This window comes from Vidua macroura, chromosome 2, assembly GCF_024509145.1.
Source record: "Vidua macroura isolate BioBank_ID:100142 chromosome 2, ASM2450914v1, whole genome shotgun sequence".
Taxonomy (NCBI): Eukaryota; Metazoa; Chordata; class Aves; order Passeriformes; family Viduidae; genus Vidua; species Vidua macroura.
In genome coordinates, this window is record NC_071572.1 from 17,284,542 (window position 1) to 17,297,991 (window position 13,450).

At 42.8% G+C, this 13,450-nt stretch overlaps 1 protein-coding gene across 1 annotated transcript; it reads left to right on the top strand.

The window, feature by feature from the left end:
• The first annotated feature begins 1,778 nt into the window (after positions 1 to 1,778).
• ASB11 (ankyrin repeat and SOCS box containing 11) lies at positions 1,779 to 12,175 on the top strand. Its single transcript, XM_053970501.1, has 7 exons — positions 1,779 to 1,899; positions 3,532 to 3,611; positions 6,578 to 6,685; positions 8,185 to 8,333; positions 8,539 to 8,675; positions 9,541 to 9,732; positions 11,987 to 12,175. The coding sequence occupies exons 1-7, from the start codon at positions 1,830 to 1,832 to the stop codon at positions 12,109 to 12,111; spliced, it is 861 nt and encodes a 286-aa protein (XP_053826476.1). The 5' UTR covers positions 1,779 to 1,829; the 3' UTR covers positions 12,112 to 12,175.
• Positions 12,176 to 13,450: the final 1,275 nt, after the last annotated feature.

The following is a 13,450-nucleotide window of genomic DNA, read 5'->3' on the forward strand; positions in this document are numbered from 1 at the left end:
CTCTGAACAATTTCTGCAACTTTATCTATGCAGTCTTTGTAAATGGAACTGCTACCTCTAAGAATAAATGTAATGTGGATGTAGCCTTTCAGGTGGTATGGAGAGCATCTGTCTGAAAATTTATTCCCATTTATGTAGGTTTGGAAAGGACTTTCTCATTTGTTTCCTGTATGCAGAGATGTTCAAAATATCTTATCCTTGATATTGTTATTTAGCATCAAACACCTCATACCAAATAAAACCAGGATGTATTTTTGGTAACTGAGGAACAGCAGGTCCTGAAGGATTTAAATAGATGACATATGATACCAAGAATAGCCCAGTGCAACTTAGCCAACCTGAGAAACTATTCAAAGAGCAAACCAAAATGGAGGGCGGCTCTATACTCCATTCTTTCACTAACATTTATTTTGCCATTTTTGCTTTGTTCTGCTTCAAGCTTTTAATTAAGATTTCCTTGGCTTTGCTGACACATTTCTATATTGTTAAAGGCAACAGAAAAGAAGCTGCCAGGATAGCAGAAGAGATCTATGGAATAGTCCCAGGTAAAGTAAAAATATGGACTCTAACATTTAAATGTTTATTTGCCACATTTTTGTAACTTGAGGATTTAAATCAGCGAGTCACCATGAAAAGAGGGATTTTTTGCTAAATGTAGGGGTAAATGTGTTAACCTGAAGTGCCTCCCATTTCTGGGGTCTTTGCAGTGTCAGTATGTGTTGGCATGGTTTAGGTGTGCAAAATACGAGACTCCAACAATTATCCAGCTAGAATGAGGATGACATTTGGTCAGTGCACTATGGTAAATAAAAATACTGTTCTCAGATACAAGGTGTTCTTTATCAGTGGTTACAGATGGTTTTACTAAACATCCAGTTTTACTGCCAGAGAATATTTAGGGAAAGATTTTAGCACGTTGATTTTCTGAAAGGTGATGCTAGGAGGATATAACTAATGACTTTATGAATCCAAGCCAAGAACCCTTGGTTTGTTAAATCAGATTATAAAAATGAATGCAGCTAAAATTGTTCTGAAAAATACACAGCTCAAGAATATGTTGTATTTCATAGGTTACTTAGCAGGTCATGGTTTTGTTTTTTTTTTCAAGTGATTTTAGTCCTTCACATCACTGGCATAATAATGAATAGGCATGTGTTTGCATTCCTGTTAATTCCACTAATTAAAATGACATGGTATTTTCAATTTACTGCTAATGAGGGCTTATTTTCCTTGCTGAAGATTCTGATCAGCATTGTGACATCACACATTTCTATGTGACTCATTTGCTGGGCACTTGCTTCATGATTGTGCCATCATGAACAGGCACAGGAATGGCATCAGAACACAGATGGTGTGGGATGGCCACCCAAAGCAGGGAGATTAAGATCTGGCCGAGAGAAATACTGCAGCCAAACATTTTTGACAAAGCCTTTATGAAGCCTGTATATATACAGGCATGTCTTGGTTATTAATTTATCTTTTATTCTCTAGAATATAATTCCAGTCATTTGATACTGTCATTTTTTTCCAAGCACTTTTATGCAATCATAGTCTGACACGTGGTGAACAGCAGTTTTTCCTTCAAGAGGTTCTTATTGAGGTGCCTTGAAATTCAGCAGGCCATAACATATTTTTATCTGCAAGTTGCCATTTGCAGAAAGCCATTAAGGATAATCTTACAAAATGTAAGATCATGTGATGTTATTGCTGGGGCACTATATCATATTACAGCCAGAGCTTCACAACCTTTTTTCTTTGCAGTGAAGTAGCGCAGCAGCAGCAGGGCTGCATAATTTATCTGTAGGCATTTAAAAAGAGCACTTTCAGCCATGTCACTCCCAGCTGAGCAGGGGAGATGTGCTCCGTATGGAAACTATATTTGCCACACGTTTCAGGGAGGTAGGTTGTGGTGGCTGGCGTGGGAGTGTGCAGCAGTGTGTGTTGTCCTGAGGCTGTGTGTGCATCCACATGCATTGGAAATGCCCTGGAAATGCATGTGAGAACACGCACTCGCACGAGTTATACTCTGCATAAAAGGTTAAATAAGGCCCTGTAGCTCTGTTGTCTGAGTAACTCCCGAATCTTCCTACTGTATAAGGGCTCTGGGCTTTGTCACTTGCAGCGTCTTCTGACTTTCTGAACTGAGCTTGCCTGTTTCAGTCACCAGCATGATGAGAGGTGTGGGGTATTTGGGAGGTTTTCAGGAAGATGTTTCTTGGTCCCTACATGGTTCCTGTTTCCGTCATTTTGACTGATGTGTCATTCAGAGCCTTGCTATATATTGTGCCAGCTGGTCTTTCCATGCCAGTTTCCTACCTTAGGAGTCCAAGAAGTGCTTTGTAAATGAATGGAAACAAAGGTAATCACTATATTTAAAACTGTAACTCCAATAGCTGAAGTGCATCCTAGTCCTTGGGTAACAAAAGGAGATTCCTTTGGCCAAGGGTAAAACCTCTGCTGTGTCCTTGGCCTCAAGTCCCCATGGATGTGTTCATGCCTCTCATTGATTTCTCCCTGCCTTGGGTAGCATGTGAAATGGAGATAAATCACCCTTTCTATTCTCTCTGGTGTGCAGCATAGCTGAAAAAATTAAACAGGACAAGAGTTTCAAATACAGTGCCCATGGGTTTGCTGTACAACAGAGCATGAATGCAAACACTGGTATTGCTTCTGTCCTGTGGTACTGGAAATGCAGCTGGCCTTTGGAGAAATACTTACTACACAGTGTCACAGGATGGTTATAAATTTTAATATAGGACAAGTAAATTTGCTCTCTATTTGAATGGCAGGGATTTAACCTGAGCTGAATGTCTATGCTTGCAGGTAGTAGCTAGCCTAAAGAATTATTTTTCTTGGCACATAAATAGATTAGGATAAGAAAAAGGGCAAGCAAGCCTACGTGAAGGAGTCTGAACAGTTCAGCATCTCAGAATTATTAAAGAAGAAAAGTAAAGCCTTCAGGCAGAATTTGTTTTTCCATGTATTTTCTAAAATATTTCAGTGAAGAGAATGGTTATACCTGTTACATGCTAGTCTGAGAGGGAGGATGTTATTTATGAAATTGTCAGTGCAGGAAATAAAACTGCCAAGGACATGCCAGAATTCATTTGATAGACAAGTCAACCCTGCTATGAGGGTCTTAACAAAGTGTCAGAGAAGCTGGGATGCAATTTGTGACAAGAGCTCCCGAGGAAAAGTGGTTTTGAGTAGGAGAATTGCAGGGTTCTGAAGTCTCCATGTGAGACCCAGCAGCACTGAACTAGTGATCTTTGCTGAAACATGTTTTTAGCTGTTCTTTTAAAAGTTCTGCCAAGAAGCTTTTGGTTAGGTCCCTTAGTGAGCAGCCAGCTTTCTCAGGATTGCTGATTCCTCAGCTGCTCTGCTGAAATTTATTCATCAAACAGTTTCACTGCTAAGCCCACATTGATTTCAGTCCTGATCTGCATTTACACGTGGCTTTGCTTCCCCTGTCCTCCCAAGATCTGCTTTTGCTGCATCCCTGAATTAGCTTCCATGCATTTGCTGTTTCAGGCAGCTGGGCAGACCGATCCCCTCTTCATGATGCTGCCTTCCAGGGACGCCTTCTCTCTCTGAAAACCTTGATTGCACAGGTAAAAGCCCACAGGGAAAGAAAAGGCTGGGAAGCAAGGTGATTTCACATGAATTGCATTTATGGGCTGGTGAGCTGGTAATAGACTGCAACAGGGCATAAGAAATATGGCTGTATGAATAATGTATCAGCACAAACACCTCTGGGCATGTATTAGTCTGCTCAGTTAAGAAGCTAGGGACAAGCCTGGGACAAAGAATATCACACCCTGCAGCTTGCTATATAATAAACAGTGATCCTTGTGCTCTTTCTCAATGATGAACCATGCAACTAGGCTTGAGAATAGGGACAATAAATAGGTATATGTACATTAAAAGAAACCCTCAAAACAGTAAAAAGCTGTAAAAGTGCATCTTGCCTTTTATGAAGTCCGCCTGAAACCCTCTGCTCCAAAAGGAACTGAGAGTTCAGCCAAAAGGAAGAGAGGAGGAGAGAATACATGAGAAGGAAAAGAAGCTGGATATGAAAAGAGGTTATGGTTCTTTGTGCTCTGCCAATCATCTTCCTTACCACCTTTGCTTAAACTCAGTGTCCTCATCTAGCATGAATAGGTAACTGTCCCCCTCTCCCTCCTGCCTCCAAGGCAACTGCAAGGAAATTAATTCCCTGACTGTAAAGCTTTTGACTTGGCTATCAGACTTTTTATAGTCAAGGTAAATAATTATTACCAGAGGCCACAGCTCTAATGGACAACATCCTCAAGTAGTGGAGTTGCCAGTGTGAAAGCCTCCTCTCCAGACATCTTTTGAGGCATAGCTGCAGCTAAAAAAGAATGCTGTTTACAGACAGTATTCACCCTCCCATTTTCTGATCCCTCTTTCCTTCACTTGCTGACATAAAGTGATTTTTATGGAAAAGGAAGTAATGGAGGTTAGAGATAAAAAGAAAAAGGCTTTATTCATTTAGGGATTTGATGGTTTTCTGACTCCTCTATCTCCATTTATGCTGACCTTACACCATTTGCTTCATGGAGCACCCAGTGTTGTGGTTGTTTGCCAGATGCCCTGGTTATGCACTGCTCAGGGTTGTACACTGAGGAAGCACCCAGCAGTGTGGTTATATCATTTAGTTAATCCACCATTTCTCCTTTTCCTGAAGAAATTTAATTTTGGAAGTAAAAAATGAAGGTCCTTGCTGATGAAAAGAGATCAGGGCAGCAATGTCTGTAGAGCCTGAATTGGAGCTGAGTCACCACAGATTGATAAATGCAGGGATGAAATTGTTTATGGAGCAGCATAATCATTGCTCATTGCTTCCGATATAGTTATACTACTAGCCTGAAATGAAGGATGGAACTGTACTTGAGTATCTGTGGGACACTCGAAGTCTCTACTGCAACACCATAGGTTTCAAGAAAGCCACTGAGGCTCTGGCTGCACAGGCAATGCCTGGACATAGGGAGGTGATGTAGTGCTGGAGTTTTCAAATGGCTCAAGAACTCACCAACGCCTGTTTCAATGCTTGAAAAAAGAGTTTGATTTTTCATGTGCATAGAACACAAGGTTTATCATGAGTGATGTTTGGCAAACAGCCATTGTAAGATCTACAACTTATTCTTCATTTTGTAATGGAAGGAATTGTTGTTTTTCCCAAGATATCAGTGCTTATTCTTTCTTTGATATGACTGAGTTTTATTAGTTAAAAATATATATACATGTATCTATGAGTAATAATTGAGAATAGGTCTCCTTATTAGGAGTATCTAGAAGGAATTCATCTTCAAGGAATATGCTGATAAAACAAAATATGAACCAACCATACAATTAGAAAATGGAATAATCTCTATTTTTTCAAGGTTTTGTCTATTCCTCTAGCACCGTTGTAATGCATGAGAAATTTTAGCAACAACTTCTACATTAATAATACTTTCACATGACTGAAAAAGATTGTTTTTCTATCATGTAATGCTTGGCCTGAAGTGTTTATAGTGCTTTTAATACTCACGGAGTCAGGACTGCTGCCTTTTTTGCTGTGTGAGGTTGCTCCCAGGTACTTCTTTCTGCCCATTGCATTGGGTACTGTGTACCACAAAGTGCGTTGCTGCCATCTCGTGAGCTGCCCTGTCTATAGCACGTCAGGCAGACACCAACTGTACTTCAAAATACGGCATCAAGCAGAAGATAGAGCTGCTTCCAGGCCTGTTCTCACGCATGGCTGTGAAATTCTAATTACCAGGAGATGTAGTTGCATTCAGAGGAAAACACATATGACAACTGCTTTCCCCTTTGTGAATATATCTGGCTTGTCTTTCTGCAGGAATAGATATGGCAACTGTCAATTAGGGAAATACCTGAAATAAGGCATTTGTATATCACTGTTCTTTCTTCCAGTGTAAAACATTTCCTGGATGGTCAGTTGAGAGGAACTGACTTGTGGGTGGGATTTGATTCATCTCTCTTATAGGTTTACCAGGCACTTAGTACCTCTGAGTGAAACACACTTGGGTACCCTACGCAGTGAATGAAAGAACTTTTAGGATACAATTTGTCTGCTTTACTGAAAACAGCTGCTTTAGCATGGGATGAAGCATATCCTAGGGAATCCTGTTTCTCCCCACTGAAGGAGCTGCCAGCTCCAGCTGAGCTACAGATATCTGCAGATGCCAGAAGCATCCTCATTCAGGGACGTGAGGTGAATCCCTCCAGCTGTAGCTCCTGGTGCAGGACTTAATAGGGAAGGGAATGCCACCCTTATAAGTTAAAGAAATGTGATGCCTTTCCTGCAATTGACAGTGCATCATAAAGATCTAGAAATAGAAGGCATAGCTTGTAATTGCTCCCTCTTCAACCCCATCATGAGCTGTGGTTTGTGGGGACAAGAAATCACTGAACAGCACCAATCCAACCTGAGCCCTTTCCCTGGACACGCAGCTCTGCCATGGCTCTCCCTGCCATGGGCACCCCACCAGCCCTGCAGGAGCTGTGCTTCAGGCAGGGCTTTCCCCTCACACCCTGGTCCTGGTTGCAGGGTTTCAACGTGAACCTGGTGACCACGGACCGTGTGTCAGCTCTCCACGAGGCCTGCCTGGGTGGCCACGTGGCCTGTGCCAAGGTGCTGCTGGAAAACGGTGCCCAGGTAAGTCCTGGGGATGCCACTGGGGACATGGGCACCTGGGAACAGATGCTCTCCGCATCAGTGGGATGTTGGATGTGCTGTCCATGTGTCAGGGCCAAGATGCAGTGGACATCTCAGACAGAAATGTGGAAAAACTTAACAGTGTTCTGTTTCCCCGGGTGATAGATTTGTCTCCCCCTTGTGTCATCCCTTTATTCTCTTTTGTTTTCCCTTTGTGTGTGAAACATAGTCACGATTGATGGAAAATGAATGAAAGCTGCTAAGTGAAATAACATCGAAGAAAGTAACTCACACCTTTACCCTCCCCCTCCCCCCATCACCAGTGATCACTGGAATTACATCTGGTTTTCTATGGGGAGGTTGGGAGTCTCATGTAAGTAAAAATGGATGTGCTTGAAGCAACAGAACATTTTATCTGCTAATAAAATAACAATTCCCACAGCTGGACCTAAGGCAGAGTACATGTTCACAATAGAGATTAAGGAATGGATGAAATATATAAGAATATTTTTATGTCAGCTGGGTTTTCAAGTAAAATTTATATGGCAAGAAACTAATCACCACCAAAACAGTCAAGAGACCTCCAGTGCCTCCAGGAGCTTCAGCCACACCAGCCTGATGACACTGGGAGGAGGTGAGGGCAGTGGAAATTTTACAAATTGGCATGTGCTTGCATAATCCATTGCTCTTCTCCAGTGTGCCACAGAGTTGTTTATGAAGTCCGCCATGCAGATTTGCTTCATAAATTGGCCTTGAGGGCTTGCTATGTAGTTAAATATAGCATAAACAGGGATATGGTGTGATTCTTGGGGTGCCCTGCCCAAGGCCAGGAGTTGGACTCCATGATACTGATGGGTCCCTTCCAACTCAGCATGCTCTGTGATTCTGTGATCTACAGCTCTGCTGTCCCAATGGAGAATAGCAACAGTGGTTCTTGCCAGGTCTTTACACCAGAAGTTGGGGAAGAAAATTTCTGTCTTGCACAGACACACATGCATACCAGCTTCTTCAAGCTCCTTTTCTGTTTGGGATTATGTTTCTATGAAAATTTCTTTTCCTGGAAATGTGTGTTCAGATAAAAGTATTAAACAGAAAGTAAATGTTTTCATTTAAAAAGCAAATCCATTTTCATTTGAGGGTGTTCCACCTCGAGGCTGGTGCAAACTAAACAATCTTGAAAATACTCAGCTGCTTCACATTAAAAAAAAAAAAAAAGAAAGAATAAAAAAATTGCATTTCTTAGCAGCTCCAGCAGGAGCATTCAGAGCAGGCAGGGTTTCTGCCTTGTGGCACTAACTATCTGGGAAAGAGGGCAGACATCAAAGGAGAATGTTCTGTATGTTATGTCACAACATATAACTCAGAAAGTTGTAAGTAAATTAATTCCTGAAATTACACAAGGCAAGAGTCTCATTCTGGTGCACTTCTGGTGTGCACAGGAGGTGTGTTGCAAGGGCGTTCCTGTCAAACTGGATTATCCTGAGTGTCTTCCATTGCAGGTCAATGCGGCCACCATCGATGGCATCACTCCTCTGTTCAACGCCTGCTGCAGTGGCAGTGCAGCCTGTGTCAACATGCTGCTGGAATTTGGAGCCAAGGCGCAGTTGGGGAGCCACCTGCCCTCGCCCATCCACGAAGCAGTCAAGAGATGATGTTCTGGGTGTGAGGGGTGTGAGCGAAGCCAACAATAACTACATGACAAATGTGTCTTTTGTCACTTACAAAGCATTAAAAAAATTATTTCCATATCAGTACAGATAAACAGGCTTGGCTTTTTCACAGCTCTTGTGCCTCACAGTTGTATCTGGGTGTGTTCTCCTCTGCAGCAATTCAGTGATGGCTCTTCCCTCCACAGGTCACAGGGAGTGCATGGAGACCCTTCTGGCCCATGAGGTTGACATTGACCAAGAAGACCCACAGCATGGGACTCCTCTCTACATGGCCTGCACGTACCAGAGAACAGAATGTGTCAAGAAGCTTTTGGAGCTAGGTACACCTGGAAAAGGGGCCGGGGGAGAGCTATGGTGGTGTGAGCCAACGCCGCTGGTCTCTGACTCTGTCAGACTCATTTGAGGCCATTAAAAATTTCCCCTGTGTTGATAAAGAAATTATGACTTCTAAGTGAAAAGCCTTCTTAATTACAGAGACCTCCCTGAAGCTATCTGAATGTGAAAAAAGAATTTCAGTTTTCTAGCATGATAACAGGATGCACAGAAAATGCTGGCTAATATTACTGACCAAAATCAACTCTTGCTTAACATAGCAGTTTATCGGAACCATTAACTCCATCTCCTCCTCAGTGGATGATGAGGACAGCAGTAAAGACACTTGGAAGAATAAACACTGCAGGTCCAGGCACAGCCTATGAACTAGCATAAATTTTTGCTGTCAGTGTGCAGTAGCTGACTTACACCTGCTCAAAGTGTGGCTCTGCTGTGCCCAGCCAGCCTGGGGCAAACATTTTGCTTGCTGTGCTTCCAGACTTATTACAATGAGATACCAAAAGGTTTCTATTTTTTTCCCCCCGGCAATTAAATTAACATAATCCATATTAGATTTTATGCCATTAACAACTTTAAGAACATATGGTAGGCTTTGAATATGTTTTGAGTTGAAGATCAGGCTGCTCAATTCTGGGCATCGCAGACAGGGTTTGGTGGCCCAGAGCACTCTGCCAGAGCAGGTGTTTGACCTGATGAGCTTTGCACAGCTGCTGCTGAGAGATGGGGGAAGTCCTGTGTGCCATCCATCCCCTTCATCTATTGAGGCTACTGGTGGAAACCGGCCTGTGTGATGCAGGTTCAGACAGTCCCTGCTGCCCACCAGCTCTAACCATGAGCCCTTGTTCACCCAAGGAGCCAATGTGAACGTGGGGAAGCGATTGGACACCCCCCTGCACGCGGCAGCGAGGAAACCCAGTGTGGAGATAGTTGTCTTGCTGACAGACTATGGTGCTAACCCAAAATGCAGAAATGCTGACCTCAAATGTGCCCTGGATCTTGCCATGCCACACAGCAAAGTGGAGCAGGTGCTTCTGCTTCGGGAAGGTAATGGTCTCCTTTCTTCTCCTTTTTAAAGTAAAGCAGTATTTGTATCCTTTACCAAAGTATATTTCTTAACTGCTTTTATAAGTAATGCTCTACATAAATTCTCTTTCTCTGCTGCCTTCAAACCTCCAACACATGACACAGAAATCTGTTTTGTTGTTAGATCTGCCACCTGGTGCTATGGTTTTAGCAGGTAAATCAGTCAGTTATTCTGTGCTTTCTTTTCCTATCTACTGAAGGAAAATCACATATATTTACCTAATGGGACTCCTAGTGTTAAAAACTACCATGAAAGTTTATTAATAGATAATATTTTAGTACCATCATCCAGTGTTCAACCTTGCACCATGGCTCAATGAGTGAGTGTGTCCTCAGTTGCCAGGAGAATGCAGAGCTCTTTGCCAGGTGACTTTTCAGCTTCACAGCTCTTCCATGTGGTTTATGGGGCTGCAATCCCAGCACAGACCAGCACCTTGCTGTTTACCTCCAGGCTTCCTGCAATTAATTATCTTTCCTGTTTACTGGAAGAAGCCTCTGAGGAGAAATGAATCAGGATCCTCTTGTACTGTTTTCACCTGCACAACATTTAGCCAGAACTTGATGCATCCAAGAGCAATATCCCTGTGCTATGGGCTTGCTGAATTAGTTCCCCCTCCTCTAACCTCTGTGTTTCCCAGCTCACTGGTGCCCTGTTAGTTGGTCTGTGTCTCTTGAGGCTTTTCTGACTCAGAGGGTGAATGGTGCTTACCCCCATCCAAGGCCTCCCACCTTCCTGAGCCTGCTCACGACCCACCAAGGACCAAAGCATGATGCGCACAAAAAGCAACAACTCTTGCATGGTAAATTAATAAATGCCAGTGTTGCATATAGGCTTTGTTCCAACCCTCTGAATACAGGTGGGCTTTATGGAGGAAATGAAACATTGGCTTAATATCCTTCTGTCCTGTTCCCTTTCTCCATGACTTTTCATGCAGAGCTTTAATTTGTCATGTCTAAAACCTTCCCAGAAGAATTTTGTTTGAATGCTTCTCACCTTGTGTGACTTCTGTCCCCATACCTGAGTTGCTCAGAGCTCAGTGGCAGACTGTGGGAGCAAAGGCAGCACTGCCAAGTGTCCTGCTACCATTGCCCTGAGTGAATCAGAGTTGGTGTAGATAAAGAGCCCAGGATGAGTCCTCTGACAGCTTTCCAACCACTCGACCCTCTGATGTTTAACAAGACTTCTCACATGCAGCAAGGGAAGGACAAAAAGACTTCACATCTTCATGTCTTGTTTTTTTGTTGTTGTTTTTCCTTCCTTCCTTCCTTCCTTCCTTCCTTCCTTCCTTCCTTCCTTCCTTCCTTCCTTCCTTCCTTCCTTCCTTCCTTCCTTCCTTCCTTCCTTCCTTCCTTCCTTCCTTCCTTCCTTCCTTCCTTCCTTCCTTCCTTCCTTCCTTCCTTCCTTCCTTCCTTCCTTCCTTCCTTCCTTCCTTCCTTCCTTCCTGCCTTCCTGCCTTCCTGCCTTCCTTCCTGCCTTCCTGCCTTCCTGCCTTCCTGCCTTCCTGCCTTCCTGCCTTCCTTCCTTCCTGCCTGCCTTCCTTCCTTGCCTTCCTCCCTTTTTGCCTCCCTTCCTTCCTTTTCCTCAATGTCTTTTTGAAAAAAAAAACAATTGAACACTTTCTATCTTTGAGACCTTTCTTCAAAAGTTTTCCCTTCAGTCAGACTTACCTAAACTTAGATGTTGCAGTAAGCAATGTTTTGAGGAGCACTGGACTGACTGACAAACATAAATATTCTGAGACTGTGGCCATGTAAAAAGGCTAGGTTGCAGTTACTACTGGTGCAGGTACCTGCTGAGACAGCAGTAGTTGGAAAAAGCATGTTCTGTATATACGAACAATTAACTGTACTGTATTTATCCTCACAAAACTGCTGGGGGTTATCTTATACCCTGAGCAAGGGCTATGCATTCCAGAGCTCTCTCTCCAGTGCAGACACTTTATGGTGTTTTAGGTGTTTGCTCAAGAAAAGATGGCAAACAGCCTAGCTGTGCATACAGAAAAAGGTGTTTAGTGCTCCCAGCTTTCAAATTGCTGAACCAACTCTGACAACACAACTTTAATACAAACAATAACGTATCTAAGTTTCCCTGACCTCAGCAAATCATTGTGTAGTGCTTGGTCTGAGTTTCAAATCTTGCTGGTGTTTTTTGCTTTGACTCATACCGGTGGTGGGTTTGAGGGTGCTTATTCTTGCCTTTTATCTCTCCCCCCAGGTCCTGCCAGCCTTGCCCAGCTGTGCAGGCTGTGTATCAGAAGGTGTCTGGGTCGGTCGTGCCTGTACACAGTCCCCAAGCTGCACCTGCCGGAGCCACTGGAGAACTTCCTCCTCTATCGATAAGTCTGTGACTGCCTTTAGACTGGAAAAGAAAGAGGAACAAATGGTTGTTTACTCCAAGATTATTATATCAAAGAAAAAAAAAAATCAAAGGCATCATTTACTGTCTTCTGTGGCTATCAAACATTGGCTGCTATGTGCCAGTGAAAATTGAAAGCACCTTTTCACAGGCAGTGAATGATATTATAGATACAGTTCCCTCACAATCTATAGCCACATGGACTTAGACCAGCCTGAGAAGTTCCAGTACGTAAACAGCTCACTTGACACGTGTTTGTAGGTGCATATGCACACGTCCACTCACCCACTTAGACACAGAGATTTCCCCTGCATTTAGGGCTATATTTATTTGTGCAGTATCTGTGCAGCTTCTTCCCTTTGTCTATCCAATCTCAATGTCAGAATCGAGGCAGTGAATATTTTTCTTCCGTTAGTACATGAAAATGAAAGCTTTCAGTGACGAACATCAGACATATACAATAGCTACACATCTTTTATCAGCTTTGATTTTGCATCCTTTCATCTCCCTCCTATTGTATACTGGAGTCCTATCAATTTCCAGCAGTCTCTGGCTGTCCAGCCACTGTATATCCCTGAGCCCTGAGCACAGCTATTCCCAATGCTAACACATCTTGTCCTTGGAGGTACAAGAAATGTTATGAAAGTAAGTGCAGGGGTTTCGAGTAAACCCACAAAACTGTCTGAAAGTCTTAAACAACTCTTTCACCTCTTCCAGAAGAAATCCTTCCAAAGTTACGTCACCTGAAATCTGACTGTATTCATTATGTGAACATTTTTTCATAGCTTAATTCCATGACAGAACTGCAAGTGTCTTTACATGCATAGTAGGTGATATTTCAATGTCCACCCTTTGCAAGGTTTAAAGAAAAGCAAAGGAAAGAGTGCTGCTTTTTTTTTTTTGGCTTTGCATGCTTTGACATTTCTTAAGGTAAGTCCTTGGACTGTGGAGCTGGAGAGAAGCAAGGCCACTAAAGATGATTGTGCATCATCCAAATGTTGTCCTTGTTGAATTTTCCTCACCAAGAGTGGTTTGCAGGCTTGTATGCTCCCTCACCCCCTATTCTAGAGGCTTTAATTACCTCCTGAGAAGAAAGGATTTTTAGAGTGTTATAATTGTCCATTGTGATATTAGTTTAAGTAATGTGAGGATTTGTAGCTTGGAAACAGCAGGGCTGAAAGCATGCACCTCTTTGAGTTGAGAAATGTGGTGTACAGTGACACTTGCAGTGCCTGTTTGACTTCGTAAAGATATATTTATTTTTCCTGCTGAGGTTCTTCTGGGGGACAAAACATTTCTTCAGAGCCAAGTTTTGGTAAGCTT